Below are 15996 nucleotides of genomic sequence, written 5' to 3'. Positions count from 1 at the left end.
TGCGATATTACTAAAACATTTGCAATGATGTACAGCTACTTTCAACCAGTAATGCTTCCTTACGATAAAAAAAAGAAAAGAGAAAAAGACAACGTGACATGACTGACTTCACAGTGGTTCGCGATTCGATTACTCTTATCTACACAGTGGCTCACGGGGAGTTCACAAAATATAATGTACTCCCGCCTGTTAACTTCTCATATACCGTGTGTCCTAGCTAACGCTAGCCAAGCCATTCAACGAAAAGAGGAAATATTTGAAAAAAACCCGGCGCGAAATACGATTACAGGATCGACAGCATTCGGTCATCAATGTCCTGACAACCGAACACGCTAGGTCTTAAAACCGTGTCTTGCACCGTGTTTTAGAACTATGTTTTTTTTTCGTTGAGCAGCTTGGCTTACGTTAGCTGCAGGACACCCTACATAGTCGTACGGGTGGGCACTCGTACAATACATAGACACAAAAAACGAGATGAATGGCAGAAACACATATGTGTTGTTTTTGTAGTTTTTCTAGTTGTTCTTCAATAACGCGTGAAAAAAAGGAGAACGATATGTCGCAAATACGTTTGTCTTGTCATTGTCCTCGTTCTTCCTCTCTCGCTGTTTTGTATGGCAGCCGTTTCATGCCACACATCGCTGCTAACTTGGTCAGATTTCTGCCTTTCCGGTTTGCTTTCCGATGGAGTCGTCACCAGCATGGGACAAGACTCTAACTTTTGAGTCGTTTATCGACATATCAGCATAATTCGCGGCCACAACCGTTAAACTTACTACGAAACTTTGAGACGTGAGAGCCACCTTAATTTATACCAGTGGCTCGACTCACACGCACGTTAGACCATGTACTATCCGCTTATCTTTACTATCAGTGGCACTATCACCACAAATTGCAAAGCGAACAATTTCGAAACTACTCCAGCGCATTGTTCAGCTTCCAGGCTCACCTGCATTCTTAACAGGCGTGCTGCGTTCAGAATCGAAAACGTACGCTTGGCACTACTCAACACACAGAAAGCGGTTAAGGAGAAATTACACGTTGCGTTTCTATGCAATTACGAGTATGAGGCGTAACGTCCCAGTTCACGTTTCAGGTGCACGTTAAAGAACCCCAGGTGGTCGAAATTTCCGGAGTCCTCCACTACGGCGTGCCTCATAATAAGAAAGTGGTTTTGGCACGTAAAACCCCATAATTTAATTTTTTTTTCACGTTTCAATTTACGCCAATGGTACGTCGACAAAAACAAGTGCTGGTACCTTGTCCCAGCGCTCTTCATTTCGTCACAAAAATTTTGCCGTTTTGTTCCTATCTGAGAGAAAGCACTGACAACATCGACACCAGAAAGGAATAATTGAGACAAGACGAAGCAGTAACAGCTGCTCAGTTCTCGTGTTTCTTTTTTTTTCTGTTTCTTCAATTTTTCGTAATATTTCTCGGCACAATCACTTGAGAACAACATTTCTATATATCCTCTCTGAGTGGGAATGGAGCAGTCGGACAAACAGCACAACGAGTCTTGAAGTAACACAAAGAAGTATAGTTTGCTGTTAATTGTACAAACTCCCCGAGTTTACATGGAAGGAGAAAAGCGAGGGAGAGTGGAAAATTCGATAGTGCGGAAAGGGAAGGTCGGAGACAGTACAGCTCGTTTACAATGTGCTCGACTAAGGACTAGGAGAGACAATTACAGTTGAGGCAAGCAAAAAAAAATTACACGTGAAACAGTTTGACGACGTTGAACTGTCGTCTCCGAGAGCACACTCTTTAGGAGGCGTGCCGTCACCATGACGTCACCGTCGCCACGCCCCTGCCACGTGGTCTTAGTACTGTGCGCGGTAGCTACTGAGATGCCGCTTTGTACAAAGCTGCTAATGTTCGACAGTACGTAGCTTTTTATACACGCCACTTATATGCGACTTATATGCGCGGACTGCTGCCGCAGACTCTCTTTCTTTCTTAAAACATCAATCGCCACGCACCTCAAGCCGCAATCAAATACAAGATCGACAATTTCTTTATAACTACTAGGAAATTACGTAAGGCATAGTTTGAAGCCGAATATCGCCACGCGTATAAACTAAGCATCCCCAATTAAGATGTGTTTATACAAAAAAGAAAGTTGTATCCTTGAATCTACCCACGTGCAGTCTTTTGAATTATGCGTCTAAATTTTCTACTAATGCACTTCATCTAAAACTCGCTAATGTGGAAGTGTCGTACCCTATTGTTCACCTTACGAGCAACTACTTCCCGTTGCCCTCGTACGAAGGTAAATGCCGTACGCACGTACAAATTCTAATGCCGATACGCCGATAAAAATCCTCATCACCAGTGGTCAAGCGATCGCTAAGATATGCCTTTATGTTCTCGAAGATGTAGAGAAACCTGATATATCTGCGTTCCCCGTGTATGTGAATGAAAACAGTACGGAGGCGTCCTGGGATATAACAGTGGTCGAGGGAAAAATCTTCGCACACCTGTCCTGCAATAACTAGCGCAAAAAGAAAAACATTCGCCCGGATATGGGGACGCCTGCGACAGCGACCATCTATGTAAGGCATTCTGCAGTCAGCGACTCTAAAGAAAAAAAAAAGACAGCGACTGCCTTTTACATTTAGACACGCGATGCCTCAGGACCGCGCCCTTTGCTCGCCAACCTGTAACGGTGTGTGATACGCAATGACGCAAACTACTTTTGCTATGTAAACGGCACACGAGCTTTCGAAGCAGACGAGAAGTTGCGAGAATTATGTGAAACGGCATACTTCGCGAGGAAAAACGTTGGAGAAAGAGGTAAGCTTTGGTATTTTGCTCTGAGTTCCCTTCTGCATGCTTCGTGTTCCTCACTTCCTCGCCGCAGCACCTTCTGAGTGTGTTCCTTTTAAGTCCCGAGGCTTGAAGGATCGCGAGGTGCAACAGGAGACACAAAAACAAAAACAAAACAAGAAACACTCTTGAGTCGAGACAGCGTCATCCGCAAACCGAGCGGCCAGTTAACAGCCCCGCTCGAGTTCGAATAATGTTCGCTCCAGTTCATAAACACTGCAACAGGGGGGAAGCGTCACTACGGCACTAAAACGTCCACACACACTAGCACACACACACACGAGCACGTGCACTCTCGGTGTTCTGGGAGAGCGTCCTCATTTTCCTTCCCGCGTCGGCACACGCCTGTCCACAGTGCAGCGTGACGCTTTCACGTGGGGCATAGACAGTGGGAAGGATTTACACCAGTGGACCAAAGAGAACGCGACGTAAAAGAACAGCAACACGAAGAGGGAGAGGGAGAGAGAGAGAGCGCAGGTCAACACACTAGTTTTGCGACGACCTCCGGAGGTCAACCGCAAAGTTTCTCAACGAAGTCGGCGAAAGGTACGATCGATGTTCGCAGTTTTCTCCATGCGCACGTCGCCACTACATGGAGCCAATCTTGTCATATGTCGATCTTCAATATTTTTCCTTGTCTTGGTGTGGCTATGAAGATGTGACGGTTGTTAAAGATTGAACGTAATGAATCTTCGGACATGTGGAGGCTGACGGGGTTTTTGGAAGCAGCCTACGCGATTAATTCATCATGACTCTCTTTTGACTCTTGAAGGAGTTCTAAGAAAGCACGGCTCAAAATAACTCCACCAGCATATCGCACTGGCTGCTGCCGGATTTGCCGTGACGAGACCCGAAAAAGCCTACATATGGGCCCCATTTGCTTACATAGACGGTAAACTAGCTTGACGATGGCTGTGTTTTCATGAGCTATGGTGGTAAGCAATGTATTCCCGGCATTATTCTTTCACACGTAGTCTCCACTGCGGCACATGAACATTTCGTGTTAGCTTGACCGTTGTCTTGACACAGGTGAAAGTTCCATGAACAAGAGAGCAACTTCGCACGGGTATTACAATATGCTGGGGAAAGCTTTTCGTGGTACTGCCACCTTAAATACTGCCACTAGGCTTGTCGTTACGTTGTTTGTAATGTAGCGCACCTCTGAAAAGAACTCGCACCTCTCAAATTTTCATAATGTTTCGGACCTCGTCTGCAGTCAACCAGGAGTAAAGAAGAAAGATATTTCCGCGATCTCACAATATTTTTCAAGGAATCGTTGTTAGTAAGACCAGGAGGCGCAAAACAGAGACTGACTCAGCCGAAAAGCCATAAATACTGTTGCAGCAATGACAAGTCTCTCAGTTGTGGTACGTGTCTGATTCTTTCTTTCACTACACTTTTCCGCGAGGACACTCCAACGGATCTTACCGCAGTCGATGCCACTGTCTTTCTTCCATAACTTCTTTGCATTGCAACACAATGATCAAGTGTCAGTCTTCGCGAGCACTCACGCAATACAGGTCGTCAAACCATTTCAGATATCGCAGGCCTACGCACTTGAAAGGCGGTGCTGTTTCGAAAGTGGTTTTGATGTTTGTAAGAGCCAGTCAGCAATATGCCAATTCTCCCGATAGCCTTCATACGTGCAAGCTCCTTTTTTTTAATTGTTACTCCGGGGAGTACACGGCGATCTTCTTAATTGTGATTTCTCCACCTCTTTCACCCACGTACTTTGTTCGTCCAGGGGTTGCACTAATAACCAATGAAAGTTGTAACGTATGAACATTTCCAGATAACGCAATTGAGCCGAAGCAACAAAGCAGTTTGGTTAGGGGCGCCGGAGGGAACTTCATTAGAAAAGCCGCACTGTGTGAGGCAGCCTCAAGATGGTCACACTACTGGGTCGAACGGATAAACTGCGACAAGCATGATGTTCCAGGAGAAAGGATGGCTCGTTCTTGATAGACTGCTTTGTCTATGCGCTTCTTTTCGGTAAGCGCAGTTCATCCTTAATTCGTAATGGAACGGCAAGCATTGTAATTAGGGTCCTCTTGTTACTTATGTGCGGTCCATGTTCACGGCCAGAGCAAACGAACAACTCCCTCTAAATCGCAGGGGCCGAACGAAAGCTCTCGTACTCCTCCTGCCTGGAATTCTTGCTTCGCCTTCACAATCCAGTCCGGAGGTCGCGAGCAGCAGGTCGCCGCACACGTTGAAAAGTCGGTTCTGTTCATTGGGAGTTCAGAAGGGACTTCCAACTGTGCACATGGATATCTGTAGCACGCATCGGGTCTCCAAAGAGGCTCCACCCTGCAGTGTCCATACACAACTCGCACCACGACGCATAATTCGAGACACCACGTTGTCGTTCTCTGTCACGTCATGCTACGATGCAGGCAGTGATTTGCCCAGTGCACGCACAAATTGTTTCAACCATGTATCTTCGCTAAACTGTCGCATTTCTCAATGACCCACGTACGCTCATAGCCGACACCTGGTGCTTCGCACACGCAAGCCATTCGAAGCTGTGACCACTTGCCCTTCTCGTATTGAGACCATAACGTCAGCATCAACAATCACGATGGCATCACACACTGTCTTGAATACGCAGGCCTTCACGCTTTTGTTTGGCATTTCACAGCGATTTAGCGTGGCACGTCAACCGGGCAATGCCGCTAATCAAGGCTTTACGTCGCGCCTTGTATCGTCATAGGGAAAGACGTGGTTGATCACGCGGCAGCGTTTTTTGCTACCGTACTCCACTTTCTGACGTCTCTGCACACGACACTGTAACAGAGGAAAGCACAGGGATTGATTCGTTGAGCCACTGAGCGTGTCACGCGAAGCTGGCATGCCAAAAGTCCAGGGACTCCATCAGCTAGACAAACGTGTCGGTCGCTGCCAATTTGTAGCGCATGTGCCCAAACAAGCGGCTAACTCGGGCACAAAGTTATATTGATGGCGGGTGGCTTGATGAGACACGAAACTTTCCCTGACGTGGTAGTTTCCATGACTCTGCGGCCATTGCACGCGTTTAAAACTTGTTATCTTCGGGTCTCTTATATAAGAGAATATGTTCGATGTCCGGTTGCGTGCACCTCATCAAAAAAAGTGCCCTATGGGAGGGAGGGGACTAATGGCGCGGGGCGAGTCATGCGAGCCCTGGAGAGCGTTAGCGTAGGCCACCACTGCCAAACGTCTCCCGCTAAACGTTGTCGTCAATAGCGACAACGTTCGCACATCTCCGCGTGTGCGTTCCCGGGCCCGGAACAATGTCCAAAGCCGCCGAAAAAACGTAATCCTGGTGGAGCAGCAGTCTCCGAACTCTTGGAACACTTCGGAGGCTGTTCACATTGGCAGTCCAGGAGCGACAAGCGTCGGTCCCCAGACACGGTAGCAGGTCCTTGCCCGCAGATCGTTTTCTTTCCTTTTCGGAGTATTGTCTTCGATGTTGTCGAGAAACGTTTTGAGTGCCCCCGCCCCCCCTTCAAAACGTTCCGCGACGCTACGGCGAAGGACAAGCGTGTGGGATCGCCGCCGGGCCGTGGGTGTCCTTAGAATCCTTGAATGACTCCGTACGCCTCGAGGGCACACATCGTCACGTAGAAGACCCACAGGCCGCCGAAGAGTATGGTGGTGGGCAACTTGAAGCGCATCGGTCCCCCTAGTTCTCCGCCTACGATCTTGTTGCGGCGCATCAACAGCACGACGCAGCACAAGAGTGCGCAGACGCAGAAGATGGTGACTGAGAAGGCCAGGTTGCCCGGAAGCACCTCGAAGGTCGTCCCTCGTCCCCAGTGCACCAGCGCGGCCAGTGACCAGGCGACGCCGATCCCGAGGAAGACGTTGACCGCATTGCTGCCGGTCACGTTGCCGATGGAGGAGTCGGCGTACTTGTCGTTTTGCGCCGCCACCTTGCTGGCGAAGGTGTCTGCGCAAAAGGAAACACGGGCGGCCACGGGTAAGACAGGCGCGCAGCGATGAGTCACTGCTTGATCTAAATGCGCGTGTTCTGGGTGATCGATTTTCACACTTTCGGTGAGACATGCTTACGATCAACAAGACCGGCAGGGTTCACCGTAGAACGCGCGACAACAAACAAAGCGCTACTGCCTGCCCGTAATAGTATCAGAAATAACTCAACGCCGTACATCCCGAGAGAAGACGTGCTTCAGTGCGTCATCAGTGCTTATTGTCTTCTCATGTGTGACGGTGACGGCAACTAGACCAGATGCAGAAATAACGAAAATTGTATAATCACCGTGCTCGACATATGCTACATCTCACAAGTCGTTTGCAGAGCTGCTGAAGGTACAAGGCGTATGCAAGCGATACCTTTTCGCAGCTGAATATTGTTCCAGGTGTAACTACCTGATTAATGAGAGGATTACAGAGTTTTGTTTGAACTTGGTACATGATACGTTACAGTGATATGTGACATATTAGCACATTTGCTCATGCAAGTCGTACACCGTGAATTGAGCAGCCGCTCAGCAGACGACGCGGTGAGGATGAACACATCTCGAGGAAGTATTCGGCTTTCCCGTTGGCTAAGGAGTCCTGCCACTTCCACAGTGCTGCAAACGACCTGCGAGCTGGAGCACAGGTGCTGGTGCAAAGGGTCTGTGCAGCCACAATCATGAGCGTATAGTGAGTATTTTTGCTCGTTTTGCACGAAAAATTCAGCAGCGCAAGAAAATATTTCCAAAGCATTCTGGCGAAAGAAAGCATCAGAGGACGTCGCTACCATAACCGCCACGGCCGTCAACGTCCCCACTGTTGCGGTATTTCGTGAACTGTCATACCCTTACGGACAGTCTAAAAAGCTATCCATTGGATTAAGGAAACGTTCTAGGATCGATATAGAACCTCGTCACATTTGAGTAGGCTTATAAAACTAGATATAGTTCCTTCACTCGTACGAATTGTGCTAAATACGTTATTATTATAGGGTCGTATTCACTGATGCCCTTGAATGAAATTTGAACATAGCGGTAGAACCACAGAGCAGTATCTGCGAAGGGCGTATTAGCTGCATGTGTTTGCATTCCATGTGCGAAAATTCTAGGCATAAATATCAAAGGCAAATTCTGTTGCCGTCTTCATCATGAAGCTCTCTCTGTGCACTTTGCAGCAACTTGACAAAAAGTCACAATAATCCCCGTATAAACCGAAATGTCCACGCTATGTTCTTTTCTCTGTCGGTAGCGCTTACTTCACCGTAAACTGTTGTGCACTTCCACGCTCTTTCGACATTGGCACAGAAAGCAAAACACACATGCGCTAGGTTATCACTTGAAAGACTTCTGCTTCACACTGAGTGAGAAGACCACAGACGCAGGTGGTATATATACCACGCACCACACAGCGTCAGTACCAAACGCCCATGGTTAGTACTGACATCACTAGTAGGCCTTTATTTTCACAAACACCAGCGGCCGTTTTGAAAGAATATATGGGTCACACATGTGGCGCTCAGCTTCTCGGCTAGCCTTCGAAAACGCAGGGGAGAACTGCACACTTCGAACAGTGGATTCAACAACGAACCAACTTTGGCGGTCCTGTCAGCGACCTGTATATTTTGATTACCTAAACTTTGTAAAACTTTGTCATTGCACAATTTCCAGGACGGTCAACAACCGGTAGGCTAGCTGCCCAATTAGAGCGGCGATAATATAAAGAACTTCGCAGATACAGAGCCCAGCACGTCTGCTTGGGTTGTTTTGAAACTTACGCATTTGTAGCACGCATTCGCAATTAAATAACGTACAGTCTTAAAGATATACGAACTATGCTGCCATGACAACACCCCTTGGCAAAAAGAAAGCAACAACTAATAGATAACTTCTCGGATGTTATCGCAAACTTATCGCAATACAGAGCATGCCCATCTTCGATGTATATCGGAAGCGGGAACTGCCGTTGTCCGCGTACATTTCATATAACGCGAAAATAACACTGCTGATATCACAAATTTATGCTGTGGTTGGTTGCCACACTAAGCGCATTTCGGTCGGGATTGGAGCGCGCTAATCACGCTGCGTAAAATCTAATTTCCTTTTTAAATGGTACCCGATGTGCTAACGTCGAGATAAACGACCCGTAAAATAAGGTTTCATGTACTTTCTGCTGTATTATTTGTGGTATTGTAGTCGTATTAAAGGAAATATGCTCACGCGATAATCGCCTGGAACGCACACGTCTTCCATTCAAACCTAAAGTCTTTGTTATTGGGGTACATCTCGCGGCATCCATCTCTGCCAAGGTTCTTGTGATAGCGTACCAGGTATACTTGTTCCCAGTGCGACCAAGGAGATAGCGGTCACGGAATCTTTGAGTCCGATGGTGCAGCCGAAATGCGACGCGAGGTCGCCCACAAAAGCGGTCAGGACGCCAATGAGAAGGATGCTGGTGACGAAGCAGGCCCATCCACCCCAGTAATCTGCAGAGAGAAAGCGAAGACAACGTCGTAAGTACGGTGACCTCGGAACTACAAAGACGTCGTAATTGCAGTCACATCGTCTATAAATGTAAGTACAAGTGTACAGACCACGGGTTCCGGGAAAAGGCTAATGTCATCGCCGCTTACTGAAGCCGCCTCAACTCACCTGCTGCAGTTCGACATCTACCAGACGAGCATCGCAATGCTGTTTTGAATCTTGAGCTGTGGGTTTACAAAGCGCAGAATTTAATTTCTTTTAGGAAGGTGTGGTCCATACACTTTTGCCCACGGGTGCACACCCGGGGTGTCTTTCAGGCATTGCACAGCATGATCCCGTGGGCAGCGACACGTGCACAAAAAGCTTCGCTGAGAAATTCACATACGGTTAAGAAATGCGCCCTCTTGGAGCTGCACTTCACTCTTGCTTCATATCTATGCGCTGAGTACGTTACACTGCGAGTTCTGCACCCACAAACCAGTTCCTCCGGGCCCATACGGGTACCGCTCTGTAAGGGGTTAAATGACTGACACGTCACCTGCAAACGACAAGAAGAAAGTCGCCGGCACCTGCTAAACAAAATTCGTCAGAGACGTGTAAGACTGCTTACGTGTGCGAATGCGAAGGCATTGCACCGTTTGTAGACCTCAGAACGCCACGAATGCGCTCACGTTAGAAATTGATGACGTGCTCCACTTCCTCCCCATTGGCTGTGCTGTCACGTGCCCAATGACGCACGTACTAGGCAGCGCCTTTAGTGAGTCAGATGGCCGCAACGTGACGTGTGCAGTAGGGCACGCACTTGGCACATCTTTAGTAAGCAAAAACAGTGAAGTCACCGTGGCGTCTGGAAACGTTCTCGTCTCGCAACCCACAGACCCCGATTCGATTCCAACCCGAGCCGAAATTTATGAAATTTTGATTTCAAAGTCATTAATTTACGCTGTTTGCAGGAACCTCCCTGAGAAAGTTGACGTAAACCCGAGCAGTTTTTGATGTTTTCTTTTACTCTTTGCGCCGTCGGCCACTTTTGGTGCCACCGTTCGCTTACGCCGAAGCCGAAGAATTTTCGCGTAATGGGGTGTATAATGCTTTGGCGTTACAATGTTGGTGAAATCGCTGTGCCTAATAGGCGATGCCATTTGAAGATAATGCATATTTGGCTTTGCTTACAGTGCATGGCTAAATCTAATTTTGTTTATGTGTTCAGAAAGTGACCTTTTATGCTTCGTTTCTTTATTTTTTTTTGCCTACATGTGACGCGACAGTCAGCGGACCCTTATACACTCTCCTCCAATCGCAGTGTAAATATTTCTAAACATAAGGCCAATAGAAAGTTTTACTGTTCGCATAATTGTAGAGTTGTGGTTACCCTAGCGAACGTACGCATTCTAAAAAGAAGACACGCCGCCAACGGACGTAAACTATCCACTGCTGGTTTTTCCATGGTCAGTGCACATATGACAGTACAAATTTATCGTAATGGTATACTGTGATGACCTATTTTCGCGGCCAGCCATGGCATACGCACAGTCCTTCGAAAAATAAGCAGTAGGTGTTTTGCAATACTTTTTACAGTGCAGCAAATTGAAGCTAGTTCAATTTTGTTCCTGGTACATATGTAGAGCGCGGAAAAAGACGGAGACAAGAGAGATGACAGCGGGACTGATTACTCGTCGCTGAAAGTTTGTCACAAATGTCGTGGCACGTACACGCATGTCACATAACCAGCCTTGTAGGAACCCCAAGCCACTTCACCCGCCACCTTGAACGAACGTGTAGTCAAGTGCATTCGGGCGAGGAACGACAGCGTATGTGTAGACTAGATTTACAGACAGGACATATATAGGAGTCCCCATAAAGGACAACAGCAGGACACAAACAGGGCAACACATGAAGTAGTGAATGAGCCATGCGTCGCGTTGCCTGCTTCATGTCCTGCTTTCACATTTAGGCTGTGCCCGCTACAGAAATAATGATAGCAACTGTGTCTCAGACAAAACATTCGCTAAAAATGTACGTGTCTGTGCTGTTAAGTGTCTCGCTCGCTGTTGTGACGCATTTATTTACCTACCTTCAGTTATGAACACTCCGCAATCAACCCCATTCCTCAATTCTCGTCTTCTCCTGCACAAGTTGTTGCTTCGTAATGTCCTACAGAGAATGTGTCGCAAAATATATGCGGCGTTTTTACTCATAGAGCTTAGTTTGCACGGCGAGATCACCGAAGAAGACATGGGTGGGAAGAGAGCCTCCGCGCTGGCTCCAAGTTGGAGCAGCGAACGCGCGACAGTACAGCGATGGCGTTGCTCATCATTGGTGTCGCATTAAGAGCACTACGCTTCAGTGTAGCTACGTCACAGTGCACTGCATCAAACGGCAAGGAAGAAAGCGAAGCAGCATTGCCACTCGGCTCACCTGTCGGGGGAACGAACGCGAAGAGGACCTTCCAGAATACGGTAAACACGTGCATCACGTAGTCGGAGCAGGAAGGCATGCGCACGGTCACCTCGTCGCCCTCTTCACCATTCTCCTCGTCGTCGTCTGGTGGGTCGAATCGGAAAGGAAGCGAGATTCAATGGCACGCTCAGAAGAACAACAACAACAGCAACAAAAAAGATTCCTAAGTAATCCGTGCCTCTTACCTACGTGGCAAAACATTCTTTAAGCAACTCAGTTTTGTGGTAACCGGCGAGATGGACAAAATATTGTAATGTTAGAAAGCAGCCACGAAGTACGTGTTTCTCGGAACGAGAGCTTGGCAGCTGCAGAAAAGTTGGTCCTGACGAATCGTCTTTCCGGGACCACGTGAGATAAACAGAAGGTTTCATGAGCATCAACCTGCTTCTTGACTCAGGCTGGATTTGCCACTTACTAGCTTCCTGGTTAGCTCATATGGTTGAGCGGCCATGTCGTAAAAGCTTGTGTTTTGGTTTCGATTCCCGAAAAAAAAAAGAATTTTGCCTAAACTTCGAGGCTATCTTTACAGGGAAACCCATACGTCGCAATGCTTTATGACAGACAGCAGTTCTTGTTTCTCTCATGAAGGTATTTCTTAGTGTTATGAGAGGACGGACTGTATTTGGTTTCCTGGTGAAGGTCTTCGTCCTCTGTTTCTTTCTAAAAGCCACGACAGCCGAGCGCGTCGTCTGACAGGGAAAGGAAAACTGCAACGTTACAATACGAGCACCAGGGCTCATTATGCCATACTTTGCGCAGCTCCGCCTAATTCAGACCCAAAAGAGAAGGAAATGTACAGTCACTTCAGATGAGCACACTTTGCTTCACTCAACATCGTACGCTACAAAGCCGTACGCGACACAGCCAAACGAGGTGTCATTCGGAATCGATGGAAGTGATGCCTGAGTGACATTAAAATTTTTTTCTATGAGTATTTAAAAATTCACTGGAAGTGTTCGTCACCAGGAAAGCAAACCTCCAGCAATTCGTTTAACACCAACGTTGTCACACCGCTTCTCAATTTTCCAATTCATTGTAATAAACACGCAAGAAAAATAACCGGCAGCAGCTCCGGAAATTGGGCATAGCAGTCTCAATTCGGTCCTGGTGTCTGTTTGAAACAAAGACGACTGCAATGATGCCACTACAAACAAGATACAATCCGGTAGCTTCATTTCCCGCTGCTTTTTTGTGTACTCTTACACCAGTGCTGTCGAAACAACGCATCCTGAGCGCGTCAGGCGACGCGAGTTCAATAACTAAAGCTTTTCTTCGGTTTAAACTTGTATACAACCTAACTGTGTATTTAAGCTTTCTTAACGCACTCCCGCCTAGTGAATTCGTCAGCGAGTATTACTACACTTTGTCGTGTAACATTGAACCAAAGTGACACCACGCTTGCACATCTGACAGATGCACAAGCTTGCCTTAAGCTTCCAATGATTCAGCGGGAAACATCCATGAAAAACTATAAACGATCATTCTAAACGCATGAACTGTATTTTTGGCATTACACACAAAGAACTAAAGGGAATGTTAATGGAAGCTTGCGTACTTTGAAGCAGTTCTATTCGCATATACATTGAGCTCCGTATCCGCCAAATTTATCTTGCTTGAGCACCGCCTGGTATCGGTCATCGTCACTGTAACGAACTTCATCTTATATAAAGCTGATAATTATCATGTCTCGCCCATCATGTCATGTCTGGCCCAACCCGCGCTGATAACGAAACGGTCTCAAGCAAGAGAGTCTTTGGGAATACGGCCGCTTTATCTCTTTGCCAATGTTCAGCACTATTTGAAGTTTCAGACGTTCATTTTGCCGATTGTAGCATCATGATGCTACAATCGGATTGCATTATACTTTTTTACTTGATTAGAAAGATTGAATCAGCATTATTGATTTGCACGATTGAATAGAAAACGACGTCGTTGGTAAGAAACGCTTCGACAACTAGTGCTATCCTCAGGCAGGGCCTGAGAGAAGCCCCTACTTCATTTGTGTATCTTTGTTGAACTAACGTGCTTCAACTTTATCTAAAATTTGAACTGAATATATTGTACAGCCGCGACAGCTGTGTAAAGTTCAGCAACATCTCCAGCTGTAAGCTAAATATGTACGCAATAGATTTCTCAAAGATTGAAACTTTGAATGGTAAATATAGCGCGTTGCTGAACACGTCAAATTTCTTGAGAACCTAGAGCACTTCTATAAACTTCAATTTTCGAACGTGCTATAGCTTGTTCGCAAATTGCGGAAGTTGGCAGCTTCACTGAAGTTTGGAGTAAACGGGGTATTACGTGCAACGCTTTAAGTAGGAATTACCCTCAACTGTTGTCTTTCATCGTGGCAGTATAATGCCTAAAGGCATTACATACGAACTCGCAAAATGTAACGTGTGAATAAGCACGTGGTGCGTTTGCTTGAGGTACTAAGTGATTTGCACTAACGAGTCGATCACGACGCAACATTCAATGCATTGTTGAAAGGATGATAATGTCACTTGAGATGTCATTTACGCCGAAAGAAGAACGACCCTATCCCGCCGTACAAATTCGGTGCGCTTGTACTAAGCAGAGAAGTTCATTAATGTCAAGAACAGAGGTCTGTTTTTCAGTTTCGCTTCATCTTATACTCACTAAGAGCTAACACTCTGCGCTCTAACACTCTAACACTCTCTGGTGTTTAACCACCACTTACCTTTGGTGAATTTCAAGCTGATGTTCTCCATTTCAAACGCTTCTTCCGTCTTAAACTTGTTCCTGTCGTCTTTACCCGTGCACCGTTTTGGTTAGGACAGGGATGCAGGTAAGGTTGGTGCATGCGAGATTTTTTTGTGTGTGTGTGTTTCAAGCAGTAAGGCAAGCAGCAGGGCAGGCAGGTAGCACGGTAGGCAGGTAGCAGGGCACGCAGGCAGGTGGTAAGACGTTCGCCCGAAACCAAGGCAGAACAACCGAGAGAAAAGGAAACGGAAAAAAAAGTATTACGGCAGATCCAACGCACTTGTTGGAATCTACGTAAAGCGAAGCTCTTTCGGATTGTTTCAACAGAGTGCTCTGCTGACGGCAACGATGTTCACAGTCATATACGCTCGAATCCCGCACGCGGAATGCCTAGCGCCCTCTATCACTGGGCGTGCGCTGGGCGCTGCATAACGCACGGCCTCCGAGATCCACCAATGAGCGCTGTCGCGCGCCGCGTGATCTCAGAGGCCATTTATAACTGAACGGGCATCGCAGTTAAATAACATGACCTCTGCAGCAAGCGCAGGTATGAATTGAGAATTGGTTGATAGATATAAAATTTTTGATTATCTTGGAATAGCATGAGCTCTCTTATAAGAGTCAAGATTCCAGCGTGTTCCGTTGTTTCATGAGGTCACATCGAAGGAACAAAAGGAAGAAAGCTTCGCTTTTAAAGAAACAAAGCCTGTAATAAAACCAAAATTCAAATCACACAACAGAAGGAAAACAAAAGAAAAATAACCGCAGGCATGGCTTACCTTGTCTTCAATAATGCTCCGTTTCAGGCTTGGCACTTTTGTAACTTTTCATTTGATGTGTCATGATTATACTATTTTAGGCTAACAGGGCCACAAGCTAACATTAAGGGTGTTGCTAGATGCTCTTGGCACCATCATTAATAATATCTTCCTTGTCGAGGTTAGAGTATTTTCTACCGCAACATAAGTTGATAATCCAGCTTTTTATTTTTAATTGAGGTGTATTTGAATCACCAATGACAACCATGAAGAGCTCAACAAACCTCACTGCAGGCCAGCGCAGATTATTCCCTAGCTGCGCCACGGAATAAGATAAACCCGATGTTACTCTCCGTTAGCCGAGACCCGTTAGCCGAGACCAATTTCAATGACGTTACCGGACGTCCGATGTCCCACTGTATGCCCGCGAGTGTGCTCCAAAACTTCGGCGTCACCTCAGATACCACATACGTTTTACGTAATCTCTTCGGCAAGCTATGCCAATTAAACGACTAAAAATAGAAAACACTGCTGTGAACGGTACGACAACTCATAGACCCATCCGTTCACAATTGTGCTTTATCATGTTACAGCGGATCCAGAAACAGGACCAGGGTGAAAATGCAAACTATACGGCCAGCAGTCAAGGTAGTCAATTGGAAGTGATGCTCGTGCAACTAAGGTGACCAAAGGCGTAAAACAAGCGGATGTAGGCATGCATGCGTTTTACAGAGCTGGTGTGTGCACGCAGTGGAGAGTGCAATTTCGAATGAAAAGCACGTCGC

At 46.7% G+C, this 15996-nt stretch overlaps 1 protein-coding gene across 6 annotated transcripts in view; it reads right to left on the bottom strand.

The window, feature by feature from the left end:
* Positions 1-1373: 1373 nt before the first annotated feature.
* Calx (sodium/calcium exchanger 3) overlaps positions 1374-15996 on the bottom strand; it is a 339781-nt gene continuing 325158 nt past the window's right edge. For 4 of the 6 annotated variants that reach the window (XM_070522200.1, XM_070522203.1, XM_070522201.1 and 1 more), the window contains 4 exons: positions 14431-14499; positions 11688-11813; positions 9113-9271; positions 1374-6760 (listed from right to left, as the gene is read on the bottom strand). In XM_070522200.1, coding sequence (XP_070378301.1) covers positions 6384-6760; positions 9113-9271; positions 11688-11813; positions 14431-14499 — 731 coding nt within the window. In that variant the 3' untranslated portion in view covers positions 1374-6383. The remainder of the gene's footprint in view (positions 6761-9112; positions 9272-11687; positions 11814-14430; positions 14500-15996) is intronic. The other 2 variants (XM_070522204.1, XM_070522205.1) reach the window with 1 other exon arrangement.

Source organism: Dermacentor albipictus, chromosome 7, assembly GCF_038994185.2.
Source record: "Dermacentor albipictus isolate Rhodes 1998 colony chromosome 7, USDA_Dalb.pri_finalv2, whole genome shotgun sequence".
Lineage (NCBI taxonomy): Eukaryota > Metazoa > Arthropoda > Arachnida > Ixodida > Ixodidae > Dermacentor > Dermacentor albipictus.
The sequence above is the reverse complement of the archived record's forward strand: the minus strand, read 5'-3'. Positions and strand labels throughout refer to the sequence as shown.